The sequence below is a fragment of the Calypte anna genome, chromosome 7 (assembly GCF_003957555.1).
Source record: "Calypte anna isolate BGI_N300 chromosome 7, bCalAnn1_v1.p, whole genome shotgun sequence".
Classification (NCBI taxonomy): domain Eukaryota; kingdom Metazoa; phylum Chordata; class Aves; order Apodiformes; family Trochilidae; genus Calypte; species Calypte anna.
Genome location: NC_044253.1, coordinates 12045237 through 12063359, shown reverse-complemented (window position 1 = coordinate 12063359; position 18123 = coordinate 12045237). Strand labels below are relative to the sequence as shown.

Here is an 18123-nt window from a genome sequence, read left to right as displayed (position 1 = left end):
CCTCAGAGAGTAAAAGAGCCCCAGGGAGCCTGTGTCCATCAGCAACAGGGTGTGTGTTGAAAGCAAGAGAGCACTCAGAACAGTAAGTAAATCAATTCACCCCACCATGAGGGCTCCAGAGAACTAGGTTTTGTTTATCTTTCATTTCCCTTTACAAGGCAGTTGTCCCTAAGTAATAAGCAGAAACCTTGACAAGTTTTAAGACTGAAGAGGAAAGGAGGGACAAAGAAACATGTACAAGCTTTGAGGATGTTCTCAGCTCCAGCTTAAAAAAAAAAAAAAATCAACAAAAACAAACCAAAACCAAACACCAACTAAACCACACACCACTCAAAATGTGTATTTGTAAAAGCAAGTTTTTTCTTAAGCTGTTTGGTAATTCTTAGTTCGCAAGAGCATTTTATCCAGAAGGTTCTTCAGGTTTCCAGTCTAGGTTGTAGCAATCTCAGTGAGGCACTAAATTTTAGGCTGTTAAAGTCTTTCTGTGCAGGACGGTCACTTTAAAATGATGTGGTAGCCATCGTTGCTTTCAGCTGCAACAAAGAAATGCAAAGCATTTTTTCATTGTTTTTAAAAAAACAGCACAGGTACAGAACTCCAGATTCTCTTCTTGGGTAGTTTGCTAGAGTTTGAATTCTTGTTCTACGACCCATTCACAAAAATCAAATGTTGAACATCTAGGTAAAAGTATTTCTATAAAACCCACAATATACTAACTGTCATCATTTATAATTTTACTGGAAGGATTTCTGCTCATTTATGTCAGTGGTATTAATGGATTTATGAAAGTTTTTTAACAGTGTAACTGAGAGGAAAGCATAAATTGATCAATCTGCCATCCTGTAAATTGATGCAACATCTTGACTTACTCTGAATTAGATTACTTATCTTTTCAGGATAGCAGCACCGAGTTTGTGATAACATTTAGTGCAGCTGAAAGTAGAAATTATCTTTAGGTAATAGTAATAGTGGCAGCAATACATACCTTTTAATGTGCTGATAACAAAACAAGATTCATCTTGGAAGTTTTGCACCATCTGAAAGGCAGAAGAAAAAAAGCCAAAACAAAATATTTTTAGCAATTTAATTCAATTTTCTTTCACTGCCAGTATAGAATTTAGAGGAGAGTTATCAAACAACATTTGGTGTAGTCCTAGACAGTCTTGAGTAACCCTGCCCATAAATATATTAAAGTAAATAACTGATTAAAATCCTTGCAGCTGCTCACATGCTGAGGTTACAAGAACACCTGGGATCGTATCTAGAGATGATCACTCCTAAGAAAAAAAATGCTTGCTGAACAAAGGATTATGATTACAATAAAAAACATCTCAGCAGCACTCACGTGGTTGTTTTGACCACACACTAGCAGAGATGCTGTGCTTGCAGGAATCATTTACCTGTTTGTATTTTGTCAAGGCACAGGAATCTTAATGAAACTGCTCTAAGAGGCAAGGCAGATCATGGGAAGCAAGATCAGTATCTAAAGCTATTTGAGTTATTCATGAGAAACAGATTTTCAGAATACATGCAGGTTCTAGTGAGGTCCCTCACTAGAGGTGCTTTAGAGAGGGGGGATTTAGCTGACTTGAGAGACAATCTGAAATGCTCATTTAATCTTAATTCTCAGTCATTCCTTCTAAGTAATTCTAAGATGTAGAGTAGCTGTGTGGGAGACAGGAGGCAAATTACCTCCAGGAGGTACCTCAAGCAGTTAGAACAGATACTGAACACCTAACTACAGAGGGAAGGTAGCCAGAACCTCTCTGCTCAGCTCAGAAAAATCCATCTTTAAGCAAACGCCTTCTCCTAGCTATTGAATATCATTCAAGTAGGAGCTTTCCTGCTGTAAATTCTCACACCATTAATCCTTTCCAAGTTAGACCAATCTCTCTATTCTCTCCTGGGTTTAACATCCAACCCCTGCTCCCACACATCAAACTTCACTGGTCAGTCTGTGTGTCTGTACCTAATCATGCATGAAGTACATTCATAGAGTGCCTCACTCTTGCCAATATAGTACTAGAACAAGAAAAAAAATTATTAAAAAAGCAATAGACATTGTTAATAATTGACTTAAATAAATACTTAAAGTCTTATACCCAAGCTGGTTCATGCAATTCCCCTACCAAGAGTTGCCTCCAAGCACTTTACATCCATAAAGCATTTAGGTTCAGATTTAATCAGGCTGAAATAGCAAGGAGACTTTAGGAATAAGCACTACAGACTTCAATTTAGGCTCTAGTTGAGACCTATGCTCTGCTTCATTTGTTTTAAAAATGTTTCTTATAAATGAAGCTCCTTAAGTGATTCTGGTGCATGAATGACTAAGTAAATCAGCAGGGGAAAAGAGGAAGAAGGGCACCTCACTGCAAGTTAATGGAATGGACTAAATTAAGCCATCATCTACCACAACACAAACAGCTAGCAGAGGTCTATGAAATTATAGTGTGCACTTACACAGCACTGATCCTGACCCAGTGGCTGTCATCACTAGCCAAAATGTAAGACTAATTGTCCTAAAAGTTTTCAGACTTGCCTTCTGCAGGAAACTTTCCTATTCAATTGTAAAGGTTCTCAATGCAGATCCTCACATCAAAATTCGTTTCAGCAGCCAACATGAAAAGGAAATGACCATTCTAAAGTATGTTTTGCTTTGTTTCAAAATAAAGAAACAAATTCAAAAAAACACCCAAAAAACTTTCTTTTACAAATCATCATTCCTAAATCCACACCAAAATCAATGGTACTCATTAATTATTTGCTGTAAGTAAATGCTTGTCACAATGCATTGTGACAAGGTCACAATGCTTAGTAACCTTGTAAAGCTTCCTTGAAGATTCATTTCTTTATCTAAAGGGTCATTCTAACTTCAAGAAGTCAGACAACTGTTAGAGCCACGCCAGCCCCTTACCTCATTGCTCACCAATACGTGGATCCCTGTGGGTCCCTGACGATAGATTCGATTTATCTGCTGTGGAGAAATGCTGTACAAGTTGGCAATCTTCTCAATTAATTCCAGAGTAGTCAATTCTTCCAAGAAGATTGCATGATATACTGCAACAAGTTCAAAGTAATAACAGAATTACAGAGTAATTATAGAATAGAAACTGCAGATAACACCAAGATGCTCAGTAACAGCAAGCAAATGGGTTCAGATCAAGGTTCAGATCTTGACAGTAGCAAGATTAGTATCCTTGAAGCAACTCCCAAATATCCACATTGAGGATTTGTAGGAAAATATCCAGTATTTGGATGCAGCAGGCATATAAAGCTCAAGTAATTTTTGCCCAGAGAAAGACAGTGACAGCATGTACTAAAAACCCCTGTCATAAAGATGTTAATAGTTTAGGATGATCTCCTCTTACAGATTTTGACATTTTAAAGTAGAGCAAATTAAACAGTAAATCCCATAGAAGACAAAAGTAGTGTACAAAGTAAAGACTACAGTGCATCCAAACTGCAGATGACAGTATTGTTTTCCAAATCCAGACCAAATGGTAGAAACAACCAGGCAGAAAAGCTGTGACTGGTAAATACCATGTGCAAGAACTAAGGACAATTGCTGTTCTCATTTGATTGTCCATCATGTCTTGAGGGTCACTGAAGAGCAGTGAGTCCTCAAAAGCTTTGAATTTCCAAGAATTAGAACTTCAGTTCAAGCCATACTGCCCTTCCATTTCCCAAAATATTTTCAAACAAGCCATAATCTAAAGCACACTGGGAATGGGAAATTAGGTTTTGGTGCTACGGTCCCTATAAAGAACTGAACAGAGGTTTTGGTGTGGCCTTTTACAGATAGCTTTTGAATTGGGTTTGTTCCCCAGCCAGATGGTACCAGTTGGAATCCATATCCCTAAAAAGAACCAAAGTGGCAGAACTAGGATAAATAGGACCTCTTTAAACTCTCAGGACACCAAGTTGCCTCACATAGGACCTCGGGCAGAAAGCAACATTCTCACCAGGTAAGTTTAACAAAACATATACATAAAAACTTACCACAAAGACTGCCATCTCCATTTTCTCTTTTTTGGTGGAGATGGGACCTGTTTTGCTCTGGTTCTTGACAGACATAAATTGTCATCTTGGGCCTTACATTTCTATGGATTATTAAGAAAACAATATGAGTTATTTAGAAGATCTAAAATTGTTGCATTCAGCTACAAAACAGTGAGATATGGAATCATGGAAGCTGTGCATAAATAACCAGCTAAGGGATAGTCTGGATGCTGGTGGCTAGGTGCCTTAGAAGGTCTAGGAAGAGCCCCCTGGGAGGTGGTGGTACAGGGCAGAGCACCTTAATCCCTTCAGGATCAGATAAAACCAAACAGTTTACAGCATTTGCCAAGCAGCTCATCATACCTGCCTTTACAGATCTGAATCCTGCCCAGCTGTAGAATTTATGATGCAATAAGTAATAAAAGTAAGTTTAAGAGTCATTTGAGGATCCAGGGGTTGGTTGGTAGGTTTGCTACTTGTCACCTGTGATGTAGATGAAGCACAGGGTGTTGTAGTCTGTGTCTCATATGAAGCAGATGGAAGCTACCAGCTGGTAGCAAATAAACCACTGGAGATACACATTGTGTTGCCACATTTCAGCAACATTTCTGAGCTGTGGTTGGATTTTAATACCATTGTGATCTCCAGCCTCTGAGATAACCTCTCTGAAGTGTTAAAAGGAAGTCTAAATGCTACAGCTCCAGGATTAACTTCTGGTTAACATTGATGTTACCAAGGGATGCTGCCATAACAAAAAATAGGAAGGAAGAAGTACAAACCTTCCTTTGATTGCATTAAAGAGCCGAATTCCATCAGCAGGCCCACAGATTTGAACAAAATCTTCTTTGGACATCTTCAGTAAGTCAGCACCTACATATTTCAAATTGATTTTTTTTCAGAAGTTAAGCAAATCTTTGCTTCCAAATTGTATGTATGGGCAGCAGGAAAGGGCAAGGGGAGAGAATCCACAAAGCTAAATCAGACAGACTTTCCTAGAGAAGCTGCAAATTCAGAGAGCAAAATCAACCACTGTGAAACAGAACTAGTAGCTACAAAAAGAGCAAGGCTGCACTGGAATATATTCTAGCCAACCAAAGGCAAGCGAGGTATTAAATACTTGCCATTAAATGACCCAGTTTTCTCTAACTACCATGTTCACCTGGTTATTAAATCAAGTTGCAAGTCAAAGAGAGGCTCCTCAAGGTTTCAACATCTGTAACAATTTCCCCCTCCACCATCTCACTGCTGTGTAAAACCACCCAATGGGAGGGTACAGTGAAGATGGAGCCAAAGGTGCAAAAGCACAGGATGAGAGGCAGCAGACAGAAGATGGGAAACACTGATCAGGTATAAGGAAAAGCTTTTTCACTGCAACAGTAGTCAAGAGTTTGCTTAGAGAAACTGGAATTTCCAGCCTTGCAGATACTCAAGCACAACTTCCAAAGACCTGGACTTATTTCAAGAAGGGGATTGCACCTAATGAACATAAGGAATCCCTTCAACTTATTCTCTTCTATCTCCACTTATTCTGTATTTTGACAAACTATTTTGGCAAATGCTAGCTAATCTAAGAACAAAAGAAAAACCACGCTGGATCAGCCCCGTGATCCCATCAACAGTGGCCAGCAGCAGATGCTGTTGATATGAAGCATGAGCTGCACTTACAAAAGAGAACAAAGACAAAATAATTGGACTGTTTAAACTCACCCGAAAAACTTGAGAAGAGTCTACAGAATGGAGAGAACCTATTACGATGAAGCCACTGCTGGGCATCTTGAATAGAAGCAGAAGGAAGGAGATGCTACATTGCAAAAAGAATAAGAAGGTCTTGAAATGAACTGTTCACCAGTGTCCTAAAAAAAGAAAAGCACCACATTAACATGATCTCAAGTACTTACATCATTGCTGGGAGGCAGGAGCTCCACTTGGTGGGTTGGAGAACTGTTGCTAAAAAAAATTATATAAAGTTGGAAGAGAAAAAAAACATTATTTTAAATTTTACATTGCAATGTTCATTTTCTTCCCCCTCCTCCATTTGCCTCAACTGTCACAAGTTACATACCAAAATGGCTATTTTCTCTCTGAGACTTTAAAAATGGTGCCCAAAATCTGGACCAAGAAAAAAAAAATCTCTACTTGAGCCTTTTGTTGGTCACTTAAGGCCCTTCTCAACACTGACAGAAAAACTCAGTTTACTGACCTCATTTCAAGCTTTTCCATCTAGGTGGCTCACAAATGTGAGACCACCTAAGCAAAAAAATTGTGAGCTAATGGGTGGCTGAACTCAAAACTTCTATCATCCAGAAATAATGATGATAATGATTCTTCACAAAAATTGAATAAAGGACCTTTTAATTCAACCTGAATGTTATCTTAAACACAGTAAATTGCAATTCAACTATAATACCCAAATACACGTTTCGACTAAAAACTCCTAAAGCAACAGATGAAACTTCAACATGTCAAAGATTTCCCAAGATATTAATAAATCTACCACTGGAAGAAAATGCTCAATATATCTCTCTGTTAACACCAATTTTTGTCGTTTCAGTCTTTGAACTTCTTCATAGGTTGAGGTTGCTCACTGAAAATTTGTGCTACAGTATTTATTCATTAACAAGCTGTGCAACAAGGCAAGAAGGCTGCAGAGTCCCACAGGAGGTAAAGAAAGGGCTATGCCAAATTCCAGGGGGAAAGTATGTTGTAGGGAGGACTCAGAAGTACTGAGGGATGCTGCTGTACTTTTCTCTATCAGCTATCACACTAGGTGTATGAGGACCTCTAAAACTGTTTTTATAGCCCCTTATGAGGGCTATATTAATGAATCACCCATGCCTCCTGCTAGTTCTTTGCTCTGAAACAGCTTCTGAAAACCCAGGCTGTTTTGTCCCAGACAGGATTTGTTAACATCCCATTTGACTGGAAATTCAGCACCCCAAATCACCTCAGGATAGAAAGGAAGGAAGCAACACCGACTCTGAAGAGGAGCTGAAGGTTGAAAACCTTCAAGACTCTTATCAGATGATACTGGCAATTGCAGGCACAGGGCATGGTGTGTTCTCTGACCCTCAGAGAAGAGTAAGAGGGCAAATTCATGGCAGGAATGGCCCTGGTGGCTCTCTGAGGCTCACCTCCCAGGTACTGCATAAGCAGCAGCCATGCATTACAGGGATTTCCCAGATGGAAGGTCTTTAAAAGGCTTTGTGGTAAATATTTTCCCCTTTCTAGGAAGGGTGGTCTTTGACCTCTTTCAGGGCATGAAATGCACTGACACACAAAACAGATGCACCTAAAGGCTACCATGTCAATAGGAAAGATAAAGCATTTATTTGTTACATACCCATCTCCAAGGTTGAAGCTGTTGGGAGAACTGTTGTAGCTTGGAGACGGAGCATTGTTCATTTGATAAGGCACATCAGGCCAGGGAGAGCACTGTTGGAAGAAAGGCAGCAGGGATACTTTCATAAGGATGGAAATAAAGGCTTCGATTCTCCTCTCATACCACATTCATGCTGTTGCCACGCCACTAACTTCAGCTCATCACTCCTGCTGGGAGGAGGAGACGGGCCATGGATTTTCTACACTGCTCTCCAAGTGGGCTGTCAGGGGGCCAGATTGATTCCAGTTGTGCATTCCACATTTCTCCCATTTCACAAAGCCTGTCCCCAAATAACACTGGGCCAAAGCGTGCACAGCTGTAAGTCAGAGCAACGCCAGTAAGTCAACTCAGACTGAAGGCAGCAATGATACAGAAATACCCCTGGTCTCAATTATAAATGCCTAATTAAATCCAGGCAAGGGTGACAAATACGCTCCAGTGGCATTGCTTCAGGTTTATACCAGTGAAAGAGCAGAATTTGAACCAGTCTGTTAAATCCTCTGGCTATTAGTTGAAGAGCTCAAGTTATAACCAAGCATCATAGGGAGAAAATTCTATGTAGATAGACAAAAGGGTACTAAAAGTCTTCAGAAATATAGGTCAAACTCCATATTCCATTACAGTAGTATAAAACCAGAGTAACCCAGCTAGAATTGATGACTCTGTTCTGAATTTAAGCCACTGTAATCAGCAGGAAAAATCTAGCCCTGTGGAAGCCCTTGCCATCAAGAGCTCAAGAGAATGCTCTTCAGTATCCTTGTTTGCAGTGACAAAAAGAAGACAAGCATAGCTTTGGAGTTTTATCATCTCCACAAGCACTAGCAAATATTTAACTCTTTGGCAACCTGTATTTCCCCATGTAATATGTCAAAGTGCATCAGAGCTCATAGGAAGAGTTTGGGATCTGCCAACTCAGTAGAATTGGGTCTGTGTACACAAGAGCCTTGTTAACAACAACCACATTGCATTAGAAAAAAAATGCTGGTTGCTCCTGGCAACTTGAGGAAAATTGAGTGGGAGGGACTGGATCTCACAAACAGGAAAGTTATTTATATTAAGAAAACCCCCTAATTTTTAGAAGTCCAGCAAGCCACTTCAAAAAAAACCAAAAACAAAAACCAAACCAAAAAACAAAGAAACACCCAACAACAAAAACTAATTCAAACAACAAAATATTCCCACAGAGACAGAACAGCACTTTCAAGCCACTGCCTTGAATCCTGTTGCTTAGTAATTCTGCAGCCCAGGGTAAGTTATATGTTTATACACCTCAGTAATGGTGGGGAGGGGTAGAAACACAGATACCTCTACTCTGGATGCATCAGAATATAAGATATCCAAGATATTCCTAGGGTACAAGCCAGAATCTTCTGAGATGTGGTATATAACAGTAGCCTCATAGGCACATTCACAGAACGAGAAATTAATAATTTAATCAGACAGGCTATTCATCTATTCAAGTGCTGCATCTTCAACATGAACTTTGTTGGAGACAGACAGCTCTGAAGAAACTACCTCATACAAGCAGCATCAAAGTGCCATGACAAGTGCCCAGGAGCATGGCAGAAGACAGTGAAAACTTTTAAAAGCAGGCTGTTAAGGGTTGGTTTACACTCTGAAACTTAAGAAACTTTGGCATCTTGTATAATCTTCAACAGCGAGACACATTTCATGATATTCCTCAAGTCTCAATTTCAGTCAGATTTGGGCTTACATGTCTCCTTAAGACAATCTCCAAGACTCAGACTTCATTTTTTTTGTCAAATCTATCTCCCAACATGCTGAAGTAATCCAACACATGTCTAAAACACTTTACCTCTGTAAGAATGGTTGTCTCATAGGAAGGCTGATACTTCTCCTTCTCTTGGGTGGTCTTCTTCTCCATTTTTTCCCTGTCAGTCTTCTGTTTTCTGTCTGCTCCTTTAGGCTATAAGCACAAGGACAAGCTTTCCAATACACCAAGTATTAGAAGTTTGGAGACAGAGGCCAACAGATTTCTTTTCTAATCTGTTCACAAAAGTCTCCTTAAGATTTATGAGGACTACATACAGAACAAGATGAGATCTGAATTTTCTGGACAACAAATAGTCAAGCACCTTTGCTGTTTCTATAACATCTCCTATTAGTGCATTGCAATTCCAAAGTAGGCTGACCAAAGTCCTGAGATTTAATACCAACTCTTTGGACCATGAGCTCCAACAGTTATGTACTTTGACTGGTATTCATACTATCTCTCCAGGAACAGGAAAGACATTGCTCATATGAGCAAGAATGGAATAGCAGACCCTTTGAGAAAACAGGCCTATGAAAAGCTTGTTGTTAAGTAGCTATAGGTCTGCCATACCCGAATTGGGATGTCAGAAATGAACAACATTATCTTTCCCTCATCTAGGGAGCATGGAGAGAAAATCTCCTGCAGCCAGCAAAGGGAAGTTAAGATCTCCATGTTACATTTCAGTGTTCATAGAGGAATGAATCAAAGAAACTGGAGATGCCCATTACTGACTTGATTGCCTGCAGCAACAAAATACAGTGGGCACCCTGAACATCACCTATATAATATGATGACTCAAACAGACTTTAACCAGTAGCCTTGATATGCCCAAGAAACTGAACCATACTTTGTAGAGTTTGCAATAGCCATCACTCTCACAAACTAATGAGGGACCAATGTGTTCTAGAGAACACTTGTCTCTAGACATAAATTTATTTTGCACACTGATGCCTCTACCGTGGGTTTTCATTCCAACCAGTCAAGGTTTGAGTTGTTGGGCAATTTATGTTTATTATTACATCCACACAGGACAGAATTCAAGTATATGTGTTCAAGGCACAATGGACTGGCATCTGACTTGGTGTGAAACCAGGGTCATCTGAATTTAACTAGAATTCCTGCGCAGCAGCTCAGGGCTTGTATCACTCCATGTGCAAAAGTCCTGTTTAAGATCCCAAGCATAACCAGTTAAAAGTCTGTTATTTTATCCCACCATTAGCATCACACTCCTATACAATTTTTAAAAACACACATTCCTGTGTTCTTCGTCTAATCCAGTTGATAACAAAGCCAAAACTATCTCATACCTTGAACACTTTGATCTGGCAGCTTGCAGAATGCAAGTGTTCTGTGTATTCACCGTTTTCATTCTGCTTAAAGGTGTCGATTTGCACCCGAAAGGGCACCCCTTTCTCTCCTCCATGTTTCCGTGGAGTAAATTCAGTGCTGATGCAATGTACCTGGCAAAACAAAAGCTGTGCTCATCTCTGGAACCAGTCGGAAGCTGTGAAAATCTGGATTTCAGATTCCCTGACTTGCAGGGTGCCTGAACATGAGGTTTGGGCTCCTCCTGGGAAACTACGAGAGGCAGAAGAGTTCAAAATATATTTATTTCTGTTCCTCAGGAAAAAACAATTAGAAGAACAAGGAGCCTGGAGAGAAACAGGACATTGGGAAAAGCATCCTTTGATTTAAGTAAATCCCACATACACATTAAAAGCAGATAGTTGGTGTTTGGGATGAGGAACACTCATGAAACAGGAAAACAAGCAAAAAAGGACAGGCTGTGAACAGTTTCCTCTAGACAAAACCCATGCTTAGAAGGCAACATTTTTTTAATTATTATTTTTATTTTTTTAAACAAGAAAATCCTGTGTGTAGCAGATAGTACTCCAAAGCTAAAAAGTACATAGCAAGTTAATTTAGCAAGTATGCTACAAAATAATTATACATGACTGTCTCTATATTATCACTAGCATCTTTCTCTCTTCTTCATGTCCTTAACTCGCCAGGTTTTTGCAAGATATCTCACCACTGTATTTACCAGAGGAATCTTACTTCTCCCTTACCTGAATGAATGCTGAGGCTCTCTTTGATGGATCCCACAGAAATTCAACAGTATTCAACTGGGTTGGGCTGGCCCTGGGATCCAAGATACCAACTGACAGTGGAATATCTGTAGAAGAAAACCCCTAAAATTTTAAAAATATTAAATTGAAGAAGAGAAAGCATTTCCATACAATTACAAGATGCATGCGAACAGCTAAGCCACCAATGATACATCTCTTTGGGTCCTATAGTGCTAGAACTCCTTCCCACCCAGAAATACAGGATTCCTAAGAGAGCAGAATACAAAAAAACCTAAACATACAGACAAACACTCACACTTGGCTTCCAAACAGTGCACAAGAACCATAATGAAATAGTCTCACCTATATCAAGGATGCGGTCCCCAGGCCGACTCCACCTCCAGCCCTCGAGCTGCTGGTGCTCTGTGTACTGCAGGCGGCGATCATGGAAAACTACACGAATTATGCTCTGTTAAGAAAAGATGGGAAGGTGAACAATGTGCTCCAGAGGCCCTTCTCCTGAGATGACTTTCATTTTCCAGCACAGGGCAAAAGTTGATCTGTTCTGTTTCTCACCCCCATTCCTGAGGAGAGCAGAGGGTCCACCTAGGAGACCCATCACCATGTTTAGCAAAATCCTATGGGACCCCTGGGTGAGAGTGCAACACGCTTCCCCCTGCATGTCTGTGCTTTGTCATGCAGCTCTGTACAGCTTTCTTGCATTCAGTCTGGAAGCACTAAAGCCATGTCCACCTAAATCTTAGGTGTCATGCCATGTAAACATCACTATACTGCCTCCACACCCCAAACGGCTCACACTGGGGTCATATTTAATGTGCCTGTACCATGCCCCAACCCCAGTATATCCCACTCTGACTCACAAATGGGAAGGCCAGCTCTCCTGTCCCTGCAGTGGTGGAGCTGACATGCCCAGTCACCTTGCCAGTGGGAATTAAACTTGATTCCAGCCATAAACAGCCAATCATTGGCACTAGATTTGCCCTAGTATGCTGGTAAACTGACCCACTACACAGTTAAACAACTGCAGAAAACTCCTGTAACAGGAGAATTTGCATCTCCAGGCACATCAATAACTGAAGACAAAAAGTCTGGAATAAGAGCAGTCCCCAGGGCAGACAAGTACAAAGTACCCTTAACTTAATATTTCCTTTTGTTCATTGAGAATGCTACGCTAGCATGAGTCGATGACTTCTTAATTCCCAGTTTCTCAAGTCCATCTCTTGCTGGGGACTTCTGTATCAAATGGGAGTGAGCATTTTTTGCCAATGAACCTGAGAAATGCCCAAATCAAACTCTAGCTCTAAGAAGCAAGCAAACCCCTGCAAAATTGGAATCCCAATCCATGTGCTTCCTGAAATGGGCCAAAAGACAAACAGGGAACTGATTAAACTTGAACAACATTTGACATCCAGATTGGAATCCAAATTTTGCAACTAGTCCCCACTACTAAAAAATAAAAAAATAAAAAAATCCTGAGGCAGAACAGCCAAGAATTTGGGAGAGAAAGGCTTAAAGGTTGGATCCAGAACTAAAAACCCAAGTTCTTGAATTTGAACTGTTTGAGAAGCTGGGAAACCACATTAAAAAAATCCCCAGACCCAAACAACCAAGTTCTGTACGTTCATAATTGTGTCCACTGCCAAAGTAAACAGGAGCTATACAGAATCTGCATGGCAGAATGATGCAAACACCAGGGTTCTCCATTTGACAGGTACAACCCAGATGTGTTGCTGGGGTTACAAATGGAGACAAGTCTTACCCTTACCAGTTTTGACCACGTTTAGCTCTAAACATTGGGATTCCCCAGAACTCAGTATTCACAGTGAAACTCAGGGGTCACGATCATGAACATAATAAAGGTTCCCCTGAAGCCCTGTAAAGCCAAGCTACATAGTCCCATGAAACTAACACTCAACCACTCCATCAGCCCTGCTTCCATTGGCAAAGTATTTTCCATTGTCTCAGTGTGAGCAAGGTCAGGCCCTTCATTACAGGCTGTAGGTAGTAGCAGGAAGAAAAGAAATCTATATTTCTCCTTACCTTTACATATTTTGTGTTTAAATCTTGAAACTCTCCCAATTTCCTATTCTCAAGTAGACGGATTTCATAAGACTGACCTAGAGTTTAAGGAAACATTTCCAAGGTGTTTAATATGTTGTAGCAACGAGAGAGTCATGCTGGCATTTATGTGGCTAATAAAGCATACGTTTGATCAGGGAAAACATAATGCATTTGTCCCCAGTAATCGAGTAGGCACTAAAGCAGAACAGAAATCTGAGGGGAAGGTTTGTCTTTTGGCAACTAAAAGCTCTAACACTTAGGGCATTGATCATAGTCCATATCTCCCAGGGCTACTAGTTTTCTGGTCACCCTCCCAAGAGTCATGAAGGTGATCAAGCCAGTTGTGCCCCTGTGTCACGAGGCTGTAACAGCTCTGCCTTTGTCTATCCCTTCTCCTGAAGCAATGGGTGTGTTGCAGAGCTGCTGGCACAACAGGTCAAGGCACAATTCTGCAGGGGATAGCAAATTGGGTGAAACCTCACCTTCTTCAGAGAGCAGGCAGGTTTGTAAGGTATTTCAGAGAACCAGAAATACAAGATTTATTCCATAAGGCCTCAAACGTGGCTGCTCAGGGCATAAATAGTCCTTCAAACATGTGTGGAAGCAGCAATGGGTATTACAAGATGTTCAAGGACCAATTCTGGGTAGAGAATTCATACTCTGAGATATCACCACCACCATCACTCTCAGCATAAGGAATTTAGCTACTTCAGTAGAGTTAACTGGTTTATAAAATAACATCTCCCTTTAAGACAGCAGGCAAAGGAGACTGAAGTCACAGTGTCCCAAATCTTAAGTACAAATGGCTAAGACAGCATAGAAGATTATTGAATAGGACCAACTCTGTACAATAAACCTACAGCCAGTACTCAGGCATGATTGATGAACCATATGTATACCTTATAGCTAGTTTTTCTTGTTTGTCTTGCTACCCATCCTTTAACTGAAAAATGCACAAGAAGGCAGACACCAAGAAGAGATCTGGCTCAAGCAATATCACCCCAGAACTGGCGATGAAGAAAACTGAAAATCAGATATATCTCCCTCCAAGAAGTTGCTATAGTTCAGGATCTAGACCTAGAAACAGAAGACTTATGACACACTTATGATTTGTCAGGGGGCCACCACTACATTTCAGGCAGATTCCCCCTTGGGAGCCCCAGATCTTCCGGTTGCCCATGTGAGTACAGACCATATCACTGGAGAACAGGGATAATTGTGCTTGTTCAGCTGGCCGGCAGGAAAAAAAAGAAAGGAAAAGAGAGGCTGTATTGAAGGCCCAAATGTTTGCACAACACTGCTACTGATGTCAATAGGAGCTCTGCAAACAGGAAATGACCCTTGAATGCAACAAGTGGCTTCGGGCATGGGGAGAGGAGGCAATAAACCATAGGATGTACAAAAATCAGCACTGTAAGCATGCATAGATCTTAACACATATCTTTCTGCATGTATAAACCAATATAACAAGCATGATCTTCCTCTGAAGGCTACTGGACAGCAAAAGTGGCTTTTGTAACCCAGAGTCCTGAAACAGAGATCTTTCATGCTTAAACTCAAGAGACTGTCTAATGTTCCCAGTGATACACTTTAATATTGTATACTTGAGAATTGTTAGGGAGATTACCTTTCTCAGCATATAATCAATATTTTTGAATTAGCATAAAAAAGATCAGGCTCAGGTTTATAAAACTGCTTTGCTCTGTTGTCCTGTGTATCTGTGTATATGTTGTACATGTGTATTTCTGTTGTATGAGGCACATGGCTGCTTAATGGCTCAGTTTGAGGACAGATTTCATCAGCTACAGAGTGATACAGTTCACTGCCTCAAACAAATTCACACAGCCAAGACACTTTTGCACTTACAGTTCATTCCCATACAAGTATGAGGGTAATTAGTCAGAGATAATTTAGTATTTGAGACCAGGAGCATTCAATAGATAGTAAAATACATCTATTATTGTACTCAGATGGGATGATATGTACTCAGATGTACTCAGACAGAAAAATTAAGTGGCATGAGTTGTACTATAGAGGAAGGCAATGGCAGAACCAAAAGCACCACCAGCAATTAACAAATATCTCAGAAATTAGCAGGGTTTGGGGAAACATTTATGCACTGATACACAGATTTACTTATTTGTGGTTTCAATAAGACTAAAGAAAATAATGGGCATAAAACCATCAGCCATGTTGCCTTCAAACTCACATCAAGCACTCAAAACCTCTGCAGCATGCACCTTCTCACCATTGCGTGAGATGGGAGCAACACTGTGGCATGGCAGTAGGCACCAAACATCTCCTGACAGGAGGGATTCAGTTTGGATGGAGATAGAAACAGATTCTGCACAGTGGTAAAAAAGAAACGGTAGTGGACACAAAGCTCATATTAAATGGAAAGCCAAAGAGAATATAAAATGCTTTCATTAAAGATACATGGGTCATCTGATGTAAGCCCTGGAAGTCCATTTGTGCCATTAATAACCTCAATTAAAATGATATTTTATGCTAGCTGCTTTCCCCTTGACATATGAATGTTTAACTGCAGTTACTACACAGAGGTGTTATCAAAACAAGACCATTCCCAGCTCAATATCATAAACACGCACTTTGTAACACTATCAGTGAGAATTCATACCAAATTCCTCACTATTTCTTTATATACAAATGCTTTGGTATTGATTTTGAAAAACTGATTCTCTCTACAACTTACTAGAGCAAACACATTGCTTCTTGGCCAATGGTAATAATTCATTGTTATAGCACAGACAGGGTTCAGATATTTGGACATTTATAGCACCAAACTGCTCGGATTATATTTTTTCCCTTTATAAAATACCTTCCAAACTTTGTTTACTCTATGTTTTCCACCATCACTACCAGCAAAACTCCTCAAACTGTGCTTTACAATCTCAACTCTGCAATTTTAGGAATGGCAGGAAAAAACACAAAACAAAACCAAAGTTTTCAGTGTCAGACTCAATGACCTTGAAGGTCTTTCCAGCCAAGGCAGTTCTGTAATTCTGTGAATCAGTACTTGTCTGCTGGAAAACAGTATCTTTTTGTAAAATAGAATTAATAATAGCAACCTAACCTTAAGAAAGCTGAATTCCCCCTGGCATCAAAGAGGGCAAAGAAGTCACTCAAGGGTCTGGTACACAAATCACCTATAAATTCTGCTCTACTGACTCACCAGTTCTAGCAGGTAAAGGCTGCAGTTTTCTACTAAAACTAAATCAGTAACAGATCATTCTTACTCAGGTACCCACATCTGTAAAGAAACATGTCTGCAAGTGTGACTAAAATGAACTGTATTCCCAGTTCCCAACACAGACTGTAACTTTCTAAGCCCAAAACCTACAAGAGAGTTCCCTTATACTGAGTTTCTCCTTCTGTCTCAGGTACAAATACAGGTTAGACTACATCTGCCCAAGTCAATACTTGGTGGTAAATCTGGAGACAGAGGGTACCGATGCTAAGGCTCTGCAGTGATTTGATTAAATGGTCTGACCTTGAGCAGGCCACTGTCTGGCCCTAACCAAACATCCCCTGGGCTCAGATGGAAGGAAGAGCCTGAAGCAAGGGAGAGCAGTGCTGGCAATTTCGCAGTAGTCCCCCTTTATCAGACCAATATTCAGCACTACTGACCCAGTCTTAAACCCAGTGCTCAAGGCCAACAACTTGCTGAAACCTTTTTCCTTTCATGATCCCCATACTGGCCAGAGCTCCACCACCACAGGCAACACAGGTTCAAGAACATCTTCAGAGATGGTGACCACCTTGGTCTCGTCACGCTTACTATTGGACACCTACAGACAAGGGCATGTAATGCATCTCTCTCACTACTTGAAATGAAGAATAGGTTCTGAATAGGTTCTGCAAGCAAAGCCCCAGCAGAGCTGAGGCCAGAGCAGTCTCCTGCATGAGCTGGTGCTCCCCTCAGCCAGAGCTTGCCACAGCTCTTCCCTACCTCGGGTAGGGAACAGAATGCTAAGAAATATTTGGAAAACCAGAATAAAGTCCTGAGGTGCAATTTGTCTCTCAGCTTCACTGAAGGCTTCAGGGGTACCAATAAAAACCTGGGTGGGTGATGATACACTGTAATTTGTATTTTGAACAGACATTCCCTGAGCAACAGCAAATTTATGCAACCTCCTCCCAGGCTAGAGTTTGAGCAATTCTGTTTTACAAACAAGACTAGTATCCAGCAAAGTAGTAACCACCCAGGTCCAGAGAGTTCCTGCTCGGTGATTCATAAAGCAATTGAATCTATCTTAAAGAGGATTTACGGACTGTTTACCTTTTTTAACTTTTATTGTCTTTGGTAATTAATGCACATTAAACGCAGGCATGACCACCTAGTTTGGGGAAAAAAAGAATTGAAAGGCAACAATTTGCTACAGATGAAAAATAATCTAGTTCAACATGGGAACACTTTCACACACTCAGAAGGTACAATCTATAATAGTTTAACTAAGGTCCATTGCTGGAATGAGTCAGCCATCAGGAATTCTAGGCAACTTCTGATTATAGAAGATTATATTTATTTCAACTCAAAGTTGCATTTTGTTTAAAGATTATCTGCTACACAACCACAATTATCTTGCTTGCTTTTTTTCTGTTTGTTTTGGTGTTACATTTCAAGGGCCACTTGCACTACACTTTTTGTGGTTTTCTGCACGATACACCAATACAATACACTAATTTCTAATTAAGATGTTGATGTTCCAGCCCATGACTCAGGCCTTACTTAATCAAGCCAAGCAGTACACTTGCCTTTCCAGCAATTAATTAAATTCTAATCTTATACTAAGCAATAT

At 40.4% G+C, this 18123-nt stretch overlaps 1 protein-coding gene across 1 annotated transcript in view; it reads right to left on the bottom strand.

Annotated features, from left to right (window-relative positions):
• Positions 1-376: 376 nt before the first annotated feature.
• The window catches only part of TFCP2L1 (transcription factor CP2 like 1), a 31658-nt gene continuing 13911 nt past the window's right edge, over positions 377-18123 (bottom strand). The window contains exons 3-15 of the mRNA XM_030454334.1: positions 13283-13359; positions 11585-11690; positions 11222-11328; positions 10460-10612; positions 9195-9305; positions 7340-7431; positions 5898-5946; positions 5707-5800; positions 4779-4869; positions 4000-4100; positions 2915-3057; positions 986-1037; positions 377-533 (exon numbers count right to left, since the gene is read on the bottom strand). Coding sequence (XP_030310194.1) covers positions 496-533; positions 986-1037; positions 2915-3057; positions 4000-4100; positions 4779-4869; positions 5707-5800; positions 5898-5946; positions 7340-7431; positions 9195-9305; positions 10460-10612; positions 11222-11328; positions 11585-11690; positions 13283-13359 — 1214 coding nt within the window. The 3' untranslated portion in view covers positions 377-495. The remainder of the gene's footprint in view (positions 534-985; positions 1038-2914; positions 3058-3999; positions 4101-4778; positions 4870-5706; positions 5801-5897; positions 5947-7339; positions 7432-9194; positions 9306-10459; positions 10613-11221; positions 11329-11584; positions 11691-13282; positions 13360-18123) is intronic.